Source organism: Anser cygnoides, chromosome 14 (assembly GCF_040182565.1).
Source record: "Anser cygnoides isolate HZ-2024a breed goose chromosome 14, Taihu_goose_T2T_genome, whole genome shotgun sequence".
Classification (NCBI taxonomy): Eukaryota; Metazoa; Chordata; class Aves; order Anseriformes; family Anatidae; genus Anser; species Anser cygnoides.
This window is the reverse complement of record NC_089886.1, coordinates 14479791-14493502: the sequence shown is the minus strand read 5'-3', so window position 1 is coordinate 14493502 and position 13712 is coordinate 14479791. Positions and strand designations below refer to the sequence as shown.

General features: G+C 43.7%; 1 protein-coding gene across 9 annotated transcripts in view; it reads left to right on the top strand.

The window, feature by feature from the left end:
- The window catches only part of KCNIP1 (potassium voltage-gated channel interacting protein 1), a 375943-nt gene that overhangs the window by 309866 nt on the left and 52365 nt on the right, over positions 1-13712 (top strand). The window contains exon 1 of one of the 9 annotated variants that reach the window (XM_013178394.3): positions 10479-10612. The exons of the other annotated variants lie outside the window; for them this stretch is intronic. Coding sequence (XP_013033848.1) covers positions 10504-10612 — 109 coding nt within the window. The 5' untranslated portion in view covers positions 10479-10503. Of the gene's footprint in view, positions 1-10478; positions 10613-13712 lie in introns of those variants that run through there. 9 annotated transcript variants of the gene reach the window in all.

Below are 13712 nucleotides of genomic sequence, written 5' to 3'. Positions count from 1 at the left end.
TATTCAAATGTATATATTTGTGGGTTTTTCCTTCCAAAAGGATGTATGATGTATGGGTTCCTCCATGATGAATGCCTTAAGATTCAAATGCTCATAACATAATCTAAAACCCATCCTCCCTGTAAGAAGGGCATGCAGCTAAAATGGCAAAGCGAGGCAGGAAGATGGTAACTAGGCAAGCCGCACCTCTGCAGCTGCGTTGTAGGCCCTCCCCAGCCTGAGGCCCACCTTTTCTTGTAACTGAATAGTTTAAAAACAAACAAGTGGGAATGGAGGGTGGAAAAAAAGGTATGTTCTTAGCATGGTTTATCTCAAGCAAACTAAACCTCTGCAGCTGCTTAAATGGTTGAATTCCCATCACCGAAGAGCTCTAGACCTCCCCTGAGCTTACACTAGCAGAATGACTTTGTGGTCTGCCAGAGCTGAAGAACTTCTGCGTTCCTTTTTTTGCCAAATGGCTTTCTTGCATGCTTGTGTTTTTTGCAAGCTGAGAAGTGTCCTTCAGTTTTCCAGGCCAGCTGGAACAGGGATACTGCCCAGTACTTGCTTGTTGGGGCAACAGTTAAGTGCTGTGGTGTTTTGCCATCTTTTTTTCTGCTCTGGAAATGGCAGAAGTGTGATTGTATCTCTAGCATTCATATCGATACTTGAAATTTTGTAAGCTCTAGCCGGAAGTTAGATCTTGTATCAAAACAAACTTCTTGTAGTACATGGCTTGACAATGGTTAACAAATTAATTATAACTAGCTACTCACTGTGCATGTAAAATGCTGAAGGATAGAGAAGGCTCTAGACAAGGATTTTTTCAATGTACTGAAGGGTGTTTTGCATTTTAGATTAAATGAGCATCTCCAATACCTCCAGACTTAGTTTGGCATCATTGCTAGATTTGGGGGAAGGGGGTGTGGTTGAGCGGCAGTGAAGCATTCACTGATTTGTCCAAACGGGTATCTACTTTAATAATAGTGATTAAATATTGTAATTTTTTTTTCCACAAGAGCATACCTTGCAATTAATAAGCTGCAGTCAAAATTGAGGGGAGAGAGGGAGGGCTAAGTAGTGTCTGCTATCGTATTCCTCTCCCTTGGGAAGAATATGTTCCAGTCAGCAAACTGACAGGAGTGTATTTAGGTAGAGGCAGAGGTTTATTAAAATCTCTGCAGAATACTATGGACCACCATGGAAATATGTGGTTACTTGATATGGGCATCTTTCAAACTTTTCCATTAAAAGCTCTTGGATACTCAGTAATACGTTCCAAAATGCAATGATCTTCTTGTGGTAGAAGTGAACAGAACTTAGGTGGACCTTGGAACTGGACCAGCACCATTCTGAATGGACTTGGGCCTTTCATCTTAGTTCCTTGCATGCTGTGTATGATTGTTTTTTCATGAAGAATTGGCATAGTATGGCTGATGTATGTAGATCATCATGCAATAACTCTGTATGTATACAGGTGGGCAGAAGGGTAAGCCGTCTGATTCGCAGCACCCATGTTGGTGTTGGGGCTGCTGCAGTGCTCTGGCAAGGGCTGTGCCCTGGCTGCTGCTCCCCAGGTGCTGGCAGAGACCCTCTGGTGCTGAGGGGCAGTGCTCCTGGAGCTCCTCAGCTGTGTGTGATGGAGCTTGCGCCCGTCCCACCTGATGCTGCTGGTAGCCCAAGGGATGAGCAACTCTCGCTCCAAAGTGTAGGCACCTCTGCGATAAGCCCTTCCTGTGCTGATGGATGTTTCTTTGAGTAAGAGCTAGCACAAGTGTATTACGCTCCCAGAGAAAAAACACTAGTGCTGGAGTTGTGTGTGTGTGGAGGACTTTGAGGAAACAAACCCATGCCCTCCCCCCTCCCCCGCCCCCCCCTCCCCGTACTTCTGCTGTAACCTTCGACTAGAAATGTGATGGGTGCATGGTGCTACTCGGGAGGAATGTGGGTTACTGGAGGGGTGTTGTAACTGCTGGAGCATGTATGATCTGTAATGCACCTCCAAATATGAATATTTACAGGCCTGGGATGAGCTGTGTACAAATCATTCTTCTGCCTGTGCTGCCCTTTCCCCGATGTGACATAGTCATAAATTTCCTTTGGTTTGCTTTTGCCCTTGAATTTCAACTTAATTTCTGAGTTTAAATCTGCTTGCAGGGGTTTGCTCGTGGCTTTTTTCCCCCTTGTCTGTGCTGGGGAACTGCAAATACAAGTATGTGCTGGTGGCTTGTTGCTTTCCTTTGCTCTTCTGCTGTGCAACTGGTGGCAGTGAGTAGGAAGCTGGCTCCATTGCCAGTGTCCAGTCTGCTTGGTCACCGAGTATTTTAAATACACGGAAGTGCAGAGGCTTGAAGGAGGTCATTTATCCCAGGCTACCATTTAGCTTTAGCATCACATCCTTTCTGTAGTTTCTGTTGCATGCACTTGTGTTACTGCCTTTATTTCAAGCTCTTTGTTGGTCAAGAGCATTTTCCATCTGTGCTGCACCCAGAAGCAGAACTTAACCAGTGGGGCCACTAGAGGAGCAGAACAGCCGGAGCTGTGCTTGCAGGAGCCAAGCCATTTCCCCTCTCGGAGTCCTCCAAAAGTTCTCTTAGTTTCTATGCATTTAGAGAAACAGCATAAACTGCTTTTTTAGTTTTTGTTGTCTGTTATACTTTACAAACTTGATATTATTTCTTTAGAAAACATAACTTCAGAGAGACATTGACTTTATAGACTGACCACTTTGTTCTTGGTTTCTGTTGCGTTGCGAGGCATTAAGTGCTGAGAATTTTGCTGCTTTGCCTGGGTTTTCAAATGCTTCAGGGATGATGTGATTTGCAACGATGCTGTGTACCTAAAATACAGTTTTTGTCTGTTTTGTAATTCCTTCATGAATACAGTACTCTGATCTCCTATTAGCCATTTTTGTAGTGCTTTCTTTTTCAGAATAATTATGCAAATAACCAATTAAACTAAGCTTTCTTTCAAGCTGGGGGGAAAATGGAAATACAAATTACAGATGATAAAAAGAAAACTTAAATGCAAGTAATGTGTAGATAATGCAGTGAAGATGAGATCCTAGCGAAGAGTCAATGAGTGTTTAAAGGTATTTCCTCTTGCAGCACATCGCTAAGTGAAAAATTTGGGTTATTTAGAAAGCCATATGCAAGTGTTCATTGCTTGAGGCTATTTAAAAATAAGTGCAGAACATTATGAAAAGTGATGAGAGAACATGGTTTAATAGATAAAGGAGCAGCATTCTACAAGTGGAGAGTGTTCAGTGCTTAAGCTTGTAATACATGTTTAACTAGGGCAGAATCTATGATGTGATCTTTACGGGGCAGTGTTTCACCTTACTCTAATGTGAAAATAAGATAGTTTAATATTCCCCTGGAGCATCATTGGAGAAATGTACCAAATGGACTGCCTGTTCAGTTCACTACTTGAAAATAAGGGGTTGAGAAGCAGATACCTCAGCTGGAGTTGCTGGTCAGTGCTAGCTTGGCACTGGTGTCCCCAGGAGAGCTGTATCTTGCGGCACTCGGGGTAGGTGGGTGGATTTTCAAAGGGATACTAACTGCTTGTGACAGCCAGGCTTCCTGGTTTTCTTCTTAGTTCTCCAAATCTGCAGCTGTTCCGACAAAGCTCTCAGAATTCCAAACTTGAATTTCTCTGCTGTCCTTTCATGATTATTTGGGTTCTCTTTCCCTAAAGACAGATGCAAAATGCTGTTAGTCTTAAAGGTGCCAAAATCCACCCCTCCTGGCACTGTGTGCCCTTGTGGGCTGCACCACGTTTCAAGTCTGAGTAGCCAGGACATGCGTGAAACACTCCAAAAGTGTTTTCCCAGCTCCTGATGTTTCTAATGCTATTCTGCAGTCAGACATCTGTACATATCAACTTTTAGAGCTACAATCCAAACCAGAACCTTCCTTGCTTGCTGCCTGGAAGACTGCCTCAATGCTTCCTCTCTGAAAATGTCCCTTCTACGTGTTTTGCAGTCTGAACTTTGGCGGGGGGAAGGTACGCCAGGTAACGGAGCTCCCTGCATCTTAGTAGAAAATGCTTTGGTGAGGTAGGGAAGGAGAGCCTGTGCTGTTGGCTGGTAGTCCAGCCCTTCTTAGGATAATGAAAAGGCTTTGGCAGCAATGTCAGCAGCAAAATGGCTTGTCCCAGGTTCAGGAGCTTTCTCTAAAGAATACTCTCAAATGTATTAGCCTTAAATGCTGCCTTTCAAAGAGCAGCGTGTATATTTCATGGGTAGAAGCTGGACAGCTTGGAGGAAGGCTGTGTGGCTTGCAGGTGACCATATGCGTGCACTGTTGAAAGATACCTAGCTTCGTAACAGAGGGGCTAGCGGCTGTACGTGACAGCTTCAGAGGCTTAGATTGGGTGTTAGGAGAAACCTCCCGCTTAGGAAAGCGATGTGGTGCTGGGGTTACCATCCCTGGGGAGCTTCAAGCGTTGCCTCACCTGGCGAGTGGTGTGCTGGCAGTGAGGCAGCTCCTGCTCCAGGTGCTAGCTGGACTAGAGTGTACCTGGTGTTCCTTCCAGCGACATTCCTGCGGCATTACGGGTGTCTCCAGGCACGTCATACATGAACAGAATTGTAGTAGAAACCCCAGTAACTGTCTGCCTCTTCTCTTACTGTAACTGATGCCAAGAGAAGATCCATCAGGGAGATGAATGAGAGAGTAAAGCATATGTAGTGCTGCATCCTTTCACTTTTTTTTTTTCCTTCTTCCTTAAGATGTAATAAGCAAAAGACCTGGTCGGAAGGAATATATTAGCAGTTATCAGCAAGCTGGCATGCATTGGAAAAGTAAGATACTCGCTATTGCAGAAACTGCAAACAGGTGCAGCTGTATCAAATAACTCGGTATAGTTTATGCTAAGAAATTCTTATTTTGTGGGGTTCATCCTGCATCAGTTTTCTTGTGGTAAAAAAATCCTGATCTTCTGAGCCCTTGTGGGGGGGGGAAAAGACTAGACTAGCTGTTCTTTGTTATTCTCATGCGCTTAAGTCAATATGAATCTGGAAAAACGCAGCCCATTAGAAAATAGTCTGAGAACAAAGGTTCTGTGTTATTAATCATCACTTTTATTAAAAATGAGATAGAAGTTGTGGCAATCTGATGGGAAATAAATAATATGGGGGGAAATCCACCTGTGATGAGAGAATCACTGCAGCCAGACTTGACAGCAGAGGCTTCAATCTTTATGCCTCGGGACCGCTTCGAGACCCTACAGAGCAATTGCCAGTGTCACAAATGAGGGGTCACATCTCCTCTCGCTTGTGCAGAAATCCAGTAAGCAAAAACTGCCACTGCAGGGCATGTACGTCTTGTGGCAGGCACGGCTTTCAAGTTTCTTGGCTCCCGGCAGTGACGTGCACCTGCTGCTGAGGAGAGTGCTCACCTCCGAGCGTGGGCTCTGGGGAAAGGGCTCAGCTGGAATGGGGCCTGGCACGGGTCAGCCGGATGGGAAATCAACCCCTGGTTGAATTGACATCAGGTTTTTCATTTTTGTGTCCAGTTTCAGATTGTGTAAAGCCCTGTCCTTCCTGGATCAGATCTTCATGTCACATCACCTTAGTGTTCCTTATTTCAGGCCTGAAATACCCTCTTGTGCTATTCCTCCTTTTAACTTTCCACTTCCTCTCCCCTACCCTCCTTTTCCTCCCAGCAGGTGTCCTCAACTTCTGTTGCCAGTCAGAAAAGTAGGACACCAGTGCGGAAGCCTTTCCCTGGCTCCCTCGTGGTGCAGCAGGCATTGCTACTCAGTCACTGGTGCTTCATCCAACCTGAGCCAACAGCCCTGCAAAGGGCAGGTCCGGAGCTGGAGAACTTGTGGGGCAGCTGTTGAAAGCAGCTGGTGCCCCCCGCAAGGCTGTTGGTGAGCTGCCACCTTGAGAGGCACCAGGCTTTGGGTGTGCTGCTGGGGTTCCTGCAGCCGTGTGGGTTAATGTATAAAGGTCTAGAGAAACAGATAGAGAGTAGTAAATAAAAGGAGAAAAGCACAGCGCAGCCTCTCTGAATTCCTGCCAGTGGAATAGACGATGGAATCACTAAAGGTGGCTGTTACCCTTACATTAATTATTCCTTGCTCTAATAATACGCACCCAATTTCAGGTAGCGTGCATGTAAACTGCAGTTCAGGTTAGTCCTCTGAGGTTGCACAGTTTCTATATTCATTGCTGGTCTACTCACCATTTACAGCTCGATGGGAGGCTATGTGTGCATCATTAGCACCCGCCGGCTTCTGCTGTAGTGGGGTACATACAGGGTGAAGCTGAGTCCTCCATTCAGCGGTGTGCAGAACCTTCAAGGCCGGATATTCTTGTCTGTGCTTCCCGCTGTGGCCTAGAAAAAGTCAACAATGAGGTATTTGATTTCTGGAGCCTTTCTCTGAAATGTATTCCTGTGGTTTCTGAAGCTGTTGAGGCCAATTGGGATAGTAAGCTGGGAATCCCAAGGTCAATCCCTCTTAAGGGAAGAAGTGTGGGGTCCTCCTGCTTCTCTGCGTAAACCCTGTGGGTCCTCAGACCTGCCGGCTTCATTCCATGGCCAGCAAGCAGGGAAGCATGCACAGAGCAAAGAGTGGCTCCTTCACATGGCTAAGAGGTGAACCAAGGGGATGGGATTATAGCTGCCTTTGTTAGGGCAGAAAAATGTGTGCTATGTCAGGCAAGGGTTTGTCTGCTTGTTGCTTCCTTGAGCTCACACAGCAAGATGGCAGGCTGAGGCACTGAGCTCCTTGCTCCCAGCTCCCTGTGCAGCACTAACAGAAAAGCATCCACGCTTCTGCATTACCCAAACCAAACTGAGACATCAGTGGTTCACCTATCGTTACGCAGAATGCATCTCCAGTGACAAAAATAACTGGTAATTAGCCAGCACTTCCAAAAACACTCTGGCCTGGTGAGTAACTGCTGGAAAACACAAATGTGATATGAAGCCCAAGTAATTTGTGGGCAGAGGGGTCAGGGTGAGATTGTGGTGGTGCAAATGGGTCAGGACCTGAGCCTGTTGTCAGGGAGCAGCTGTTAGTTTGGCTGACGATGGCTCACGGTTTAGGTTGGGACCCTAAACCATTAGTTACTTGGGTGCTAGACTTGTTAAATTGACTCATAGCATATTTTTTTTCAATCATAGTCTGTAGTTCTCTCTCCACATAATTTGCAGAAGGTACAAATTCCTTAGGGATAGTCAGAGCCAGAGAAATATGAGAAAACCCAAATCACGTGGGGTAAAGGGGGCAGATGAATAACTGTTGACCAAGGCAGGCTGATAAAATACTGAAATTTAAACAATATCATTTGCTTGGGTCTAGGTGACTTAAAATCACTCAGACACCTGGTTCTCGCTTTGGTTTGCCTGGTTGAAAATGAAAACAGCAATAAAACCCCCAACTTTATGCGCACACAAATTATATTGGATAAGTATGTATGGAATAGTAATTTAATATTTTTGGTGTTACAGCTACCTGCAGTATTGTGAATGATCTCATTATGCCATTTCTAAAATACAACAGAAGGGGAAGAGCCTCAGAGCTCTGCAGTGAAAATAGATTTATGGGCAGTGGCCATGTGGGAAGAGTGTTCAGGACTGCCAGGTATGGGAAGAAGATCCATAAACAAAGGTGTTCTGGAGATATTTGAAATAATGAGCTGCACAGGAAGAATCAATCAGATGTTCCTGTTTATTCTTTATCACAACACGAGAACAAAGGAGTAGTCGATCAAAATGACAAATTTAATATTTTGTTTTATAACAGGCTAATCATACAATAACACTGGAGGCTTTTTACAGGTGTGGGTAATGAGAACCTGTCGTGCTGTATTTGTTTTAAAATGAAGCAAGGAGATGAATCCTCCTTGAAAGTACAAATGTGGTCCAAATTGCTTGGCTGCTGGGAGAAGCTTCTGCGATGGGAAGGTTATTCTCCATTTTGCTGTGATTGTTGCACCTTCGTATGATGTATTTTTCCCCAACTGATTTAAAGAGCCTTTTATACATCACATAAGTCATTGATATGATTCATCATTGCAATTCTTTTATTACCACAAAATCCTTTTCATTATATGTTATTTTGATTGATCTTGATGAAGTTCTTACTCGTGTTCCCAGAGGGCACACACAGTGCATACCTAGCGCAAACCTTCCAGAGTTAATTGAGCCATTCAACCCCTTTTGCTGTGTGCAAGAGATACTTAGGCTAGGCATTAGCAAGACCATCTATCTCTATTATCAAGACATCTGGTATTTTAAACAGACCTGCTTACATTCCTCTTTTTTAGCAGTTTGCAAAAATAAAGCTATTACTGCTTCACTAGGAAGCTTAACCTTGCCCATATATAACGGAAAAAAAAAAGCCCTTGTTCTTCTAGTTGTTGTTCTGCAAAGTTTGTTTTTGTTGGCTATAGTAGAAAACTGGGCACTCAAGTTTGTGCTGCTAGTTTTGTGTGTGATTTTAGCTGGAAACATTTAGTCCCTGGGGTTACCCTCTGCGAGAATAACAGTATATATTATACGGCAGGTATACCAATGTTTGGGAAAAATCGATCCAAAGGCTGCTGCAGCTCTGCAGAATGTTTTCTAGCCTGTAGAATATTTACTCCAAAGAACTCCCAACTTTGAATCCAGCTATATATTTGGCGTTGACTCAGTTTGGGTTTTTCTTTGATCCAGGCGTGATTCAAATAAAACAGCTAAATAGCTCTTAGTTAATATTTCTGCCTCTTGTCCAGAGTTGGTGGTGCTCTGTTTCGGTACTGAGGATTCACTCTTGGGCTTAAAGCACAGAAGCAGTTTCTTGCATTAGCTCAATGCTGTAGCAGAGAACAGGTGCTGCGGTACCTGATGGGCCAAGCTGGGAGCTGAGCTTTGCTGCGATGTGCTCCTAATTAAATTATTTCTTAAAAGGGAAGCACAGATCTGGGTCTGCAGGGTTTGCCACCCGATTATGCATCTGTAGACAACTCCCTAATCAGTTGTGTTTATTTAAATGACTAAATAGCAGCAGCAAACTGGTTTGGTTTAACTAAACACCATAGTGATAGGTCAGTTTAGGGCTTAAAGCTGGAGGGATGGAGGAACTTTGTCTGGTGTCTGTCAGCCAACCAGCAGCTCTTCCACAGAAGGGAAGCACAACGTGGGGCTTCTGTGTCCCTGCACCAGGGAGTCCCAGTGCCTGGGGTGGTAACAGCCCCATGCCAGCACAGAGGGGAGCTCTGGTTAGGTAGCTGCTGGTGGCAGGAAATCCTCATCACCCTTGCAAATGCATTATCCTGCTGTTTGATCTGTTCATTGGTCACCTGCGCATGGAAGCAAAGCTCCAACTCAATTCAAGTGTTCTTTTCTTGGTGACTTGATGACTCAAGCATGTACGAGCACTCTGCACCTCCACCTGGCTTCCATAGCAACATCTGTACGATCAGAGGGCACCCCTTGGTTAGCATGATGTACGAAATCCCGTTGAGGTCCTGCTCCCGGGCATGGCTGCACAGTGGCAGTAGGCCCAGCTCCTCTGGGCCCAGGGCTGCTGCTCACCCCAGGGCTGGCAGCATGGGGCGGGGAAGGGCCTTGCCTCTCGGCACTCCCCTGAACATCACAGCATCTTGCACTAACGGCGTGGTTGAAAAATCTGGCTTTAATTGTGTTGCAGCTTCGCATCTGCCACTCTGATAGAACACCCAACCTGCCAAGTGTTCGCTCCTCCGTAGTGCTTATGGAGAAACACATCGTTGACTAAAGCTGAGAACATCCCGCAGCACTACCCCAAGCAAGCAGCCTGGTGACACGTTGCCCTGGTTTGTCCTCCTGTGCGCTGTGCCCATGGGCATACTCTGGGCTTCCTTGCACAAAGAACGGCCACGCGGGTCCTGGGCTCCGTGTGGGCATCCATGTGCACACAGGGAGTGTCTGTGTGTATCCCAGTGTGCTGGGGGCACTAAGTGCCTTGCTGCCTCAGTGTCCTGGGGTAATGTGGAGGACGGGGATTAGGAAAGGGAAGGATACTTCCTTTCCTCCCTTACAACGTGCTGTAGTCTCCTATGCAGTACAGAAGAGGCATTGACAAAAAGCATCCAAATTGGTAGGATTACCAAGAAAATCCCCAAAGCAAAAGATGACTGGTATCACAGATACTTTAAAAAAAAAAAAAAGTATATAATGAAAGCTATGCAAGATGTTGCTGAGGTTAGGAGCCCTGCAGTAAGTTGTTCAGGGGCAGAGTAAACTCTTGAGAGAATTACACTAAAGAAAATAAAACCTGAGATTACTGCTAAATGCTGAAATTGCTTGGATGTTTTTTAATTAAAAAAAAAAAAGGGCGGGGGGGGGGAGAGAAGAAGAGAAGCAGAAGTAGGGGGAGAGCCTGAGAAAGAGAGGGAGTGCGAAGCCGGGGGAGGGAGAGGGAAGGGGCTGCACACTCAGCTGAGCAGCGGGGAGGAAAGCCTCCAACGGAGGAGTTTGCAGCTTTCGATGTCTGCCAGCCGGGTGCCGGCACGCCAGCAGGTACTGCCTGGTGCCTCGGAGGATGTGGACTAAAGGCGAGTCGGAGGGACTGCAGACTCTAGGCATTGTGGTGGTGGTGTGCTCCTCTCTGAAACTTTTGCACTACCTCGGGCTAATTGACTTGTCAGATGGTAAGAGAACTTGCAAGTTTTCCAGCTCCTGTTTACTTGTGCTTAAATCTGTTTCAGGGAAGTAAGTGGCAGGCAGGCAGCAGGAAGGGCAGCACTGTCTGTCAGTGCACTGGTTTCTCAATGTTGTCTTCGTCTTTATTAAGGCTGATACAGGCTGCAAGGAGGGAATAAGGCTTGATGTTTTATTGAGGACCTTTGTTTGCTTTCAGTATATTACCGTAGCCAGCGAGGATCTGAAGCTGTGATTTTTTTTTGACCTTATCTAATTTTCTTGATTTTTTTTTGTATTTATTAAACCTTCTTTTTTCTCTTGAAAATAAAATTTAATGCCAGCATGGAAAAAGGAAAGTCTCTCTTGGGGTAACAGAAATACAGCTGATAATTAGGTGCATGATTTCATATGGATACCAAGACAAAGAAAACAAACAAGAAAACCTGCTGTGACGTTTGTAAATTTAAGACAAGATGGAAATAAAGATTCTGAATGTCAATAGAACAGAAAACTTTTCTGTGTTTGGTGCTGCAGACACTTCAGTAAAGTTAACCAGAAGCAAAATAACCTGGAGAGAAACGTTTCTGTTTTCAAGTACTGAATTGAAAGGTTTGGTCTCTTCACCTTAGCAGTGTGAAACTTTTTTCTTAAAGGCTGTTTCCAGGTGAGGAAAGCATATGTATTTCAACAGTTAAGCAAACTGTGGTGATCATATTATCTAATCATAAGGGGATGTATGCATCTCTGTGAATTTCAAAAGAAAAGACTTCTTATTACTTCTTAATGAACCAAATGAGACAAAAAAAAAAGTCACACACCCCAAGTCACTGAGTGTATTCTTGCTTAGATCACTGATAGTGCCAAGTTTGTCTACAAAGCACAAGCAATGATAAAATACTAGCATAAGCTCCCACGATAGTTTGCGTGGCTATCTTTAAAATATGGGTTAGCTAAGGCTGACATAAGATTGAATAAGAGTAGAGGACATTTATATATTAAGTATATTTTGCTGGATAATGGCGAAAGCAAGGAACACACATGGATTTTTTTATCTTGCCACTGCAAAAACCAGTACTGTCACGTAATCCTAGCAACCCTCCTGCAGGATTAAGAAAAATAGGAAAAGTGGCCTGAATAGGAGTTATTTTATTTAGACTAAGAGGAGATATAAATTGTCATGTATTTTTTGTTACACGTGTTGGTATTCCACAGAGCGTTTAGTTTACTCCTAGAGTGACACTGGAGTTCAATTATATAATTACAAATAAATTAAAATATCTGACAAAGACAGCTATTTTCAAATAATAGCAGCAGAACAGCTCAGCTTAAAAATGAGCTGTCAAGTCAAATGCTGAAAGCAATTGCATTGCTACCTGTTTTAACAGCATGAACACTTTTATCCCTTCTTTCTAGATCTAATTACTGTAATTCCAATGTCTGCTCTTTTCAAAGCAATTTTTTTCCCCAGAAGACTCTGCACAGTTTCTCCAGCAAAGTCAAATACATGACAGGTGAGAAAGTTGTCTGTTCACGGATGAAATGAGCAAAAGTGAGCAAACAGTCCTGAAATATATTCACTGAACAGCTCTGGATGTGCATGTTTGCAGTCACCAGTCAATAATCACTCAACCCATTCAAGCGTAGAACGGTATATAGTATTTTCTTTCAACTCTGTTTGAGGGAGTACCATAATAATTTCTGATACCCATAATACCTGATTTCTGATGGATTATCTGACAGATAGAAGCATGATTTTATAAACCTTGCCAGCTCTGATTTTTTTTTGCTGTAGTTCTTCTTGTTTGAAAAATAGCTCATTTGGAGATCCAGTTATATTTATTTGGTATTTGTTAAATTATATGATTTTGGTCTTTTCCCCCTTCTGCCTCTTTACTTGTACTGAGTATTAATTACATCTAAGTAGTAAGGTTAATGTAATGTAAGTGCTTGTTAATGCAGTGCGATGCAAATTTCAATCATCTGAAAATCTCTAAAGGTAGTATTAAATTCTCTTCTTTGGTGTGCTGTGATTGGGAAGGTACAGTGGGTGTTTATATTATGCCATAAATATTTCTTATGTCTTTATATTCAATAGAAGCGCTCACTGCTTTTATTTATAGAGATCCAGAAATTCCAGGGGCTTTCTTACGCCTGTGTGCAATAGCACTTGAAAGGAGCTGTTGGAATTGGCTATATTCCTCTTGCTTTTTAGAACCAGTATTATTTTATCTCCTGTAGCCAGAACAGACCTCCTCAAGCATTGTTCCTTTGTATAGCAAGGAGAGGGGAAAAAAAAGCTGAGTGCTGATTCTTCATTCATATAACATAAGCAGCAAGGCTTAAGGAGAAGAAAATAGTGTAGATGATAATTCAGGGGATGTGGAATTTTAGAAGTGGCCACAGCTGAATGCGTGTTTGTTCAGCTCTTTCTCTGACAGTTATGTTCCAGATGTAAGGTTTGGTTCTTGCAAATAGTTAGTTCAGGTGATTAACAATGGCTGAAACCAGAGACATTAGTGGTAGTTTTAATTCCAGAGAACAACCCAGAGCTGTGTGCAGCATTTTAAGTATTAATCCAAGTGAACAGGATCTTTTTTCTTATTTTTTCCCCCTTCAATTCTTTTGTCCCACCTGAAATGCAGGTGGAGTGAATCTATTTGAAATTATCCCATAAAACTCAGCCAAACAGAGGAGCCCCAATAAGATCAGACCTTGGCTTGTTGTAAATGTTAATGTTTTCCAGAATTCTTCATTAATGTGTTCCTATTTGCTTACAACCAAACGTTGAAGGCTGGAATCTAGATACAGTTCTAAAGCCAAATTTGTTTGACTAAACAGAGAAGTTGCGCAAAGCATGGGGCATTTTTTTGTGATCCAAATAGGTAAAGAAGCATTAAAGATAAATTGTTTTATGCTTATCTGTCACTATTTTATCTTTTGTGGGCTTTGTTTCTTGGCTGTGTTCTTGCTGCTATCCTGTGCTGGGACTGGGAGCTGCTGCAGTCTCATGAGGTCAGGTCCAAGCTCCTGATGAGTACACACAGTCACATCCAAAACGGTGGGCCGTGAGTCCAAGATATGTGTTCTAAAGTGCAGCAAGACATCGGC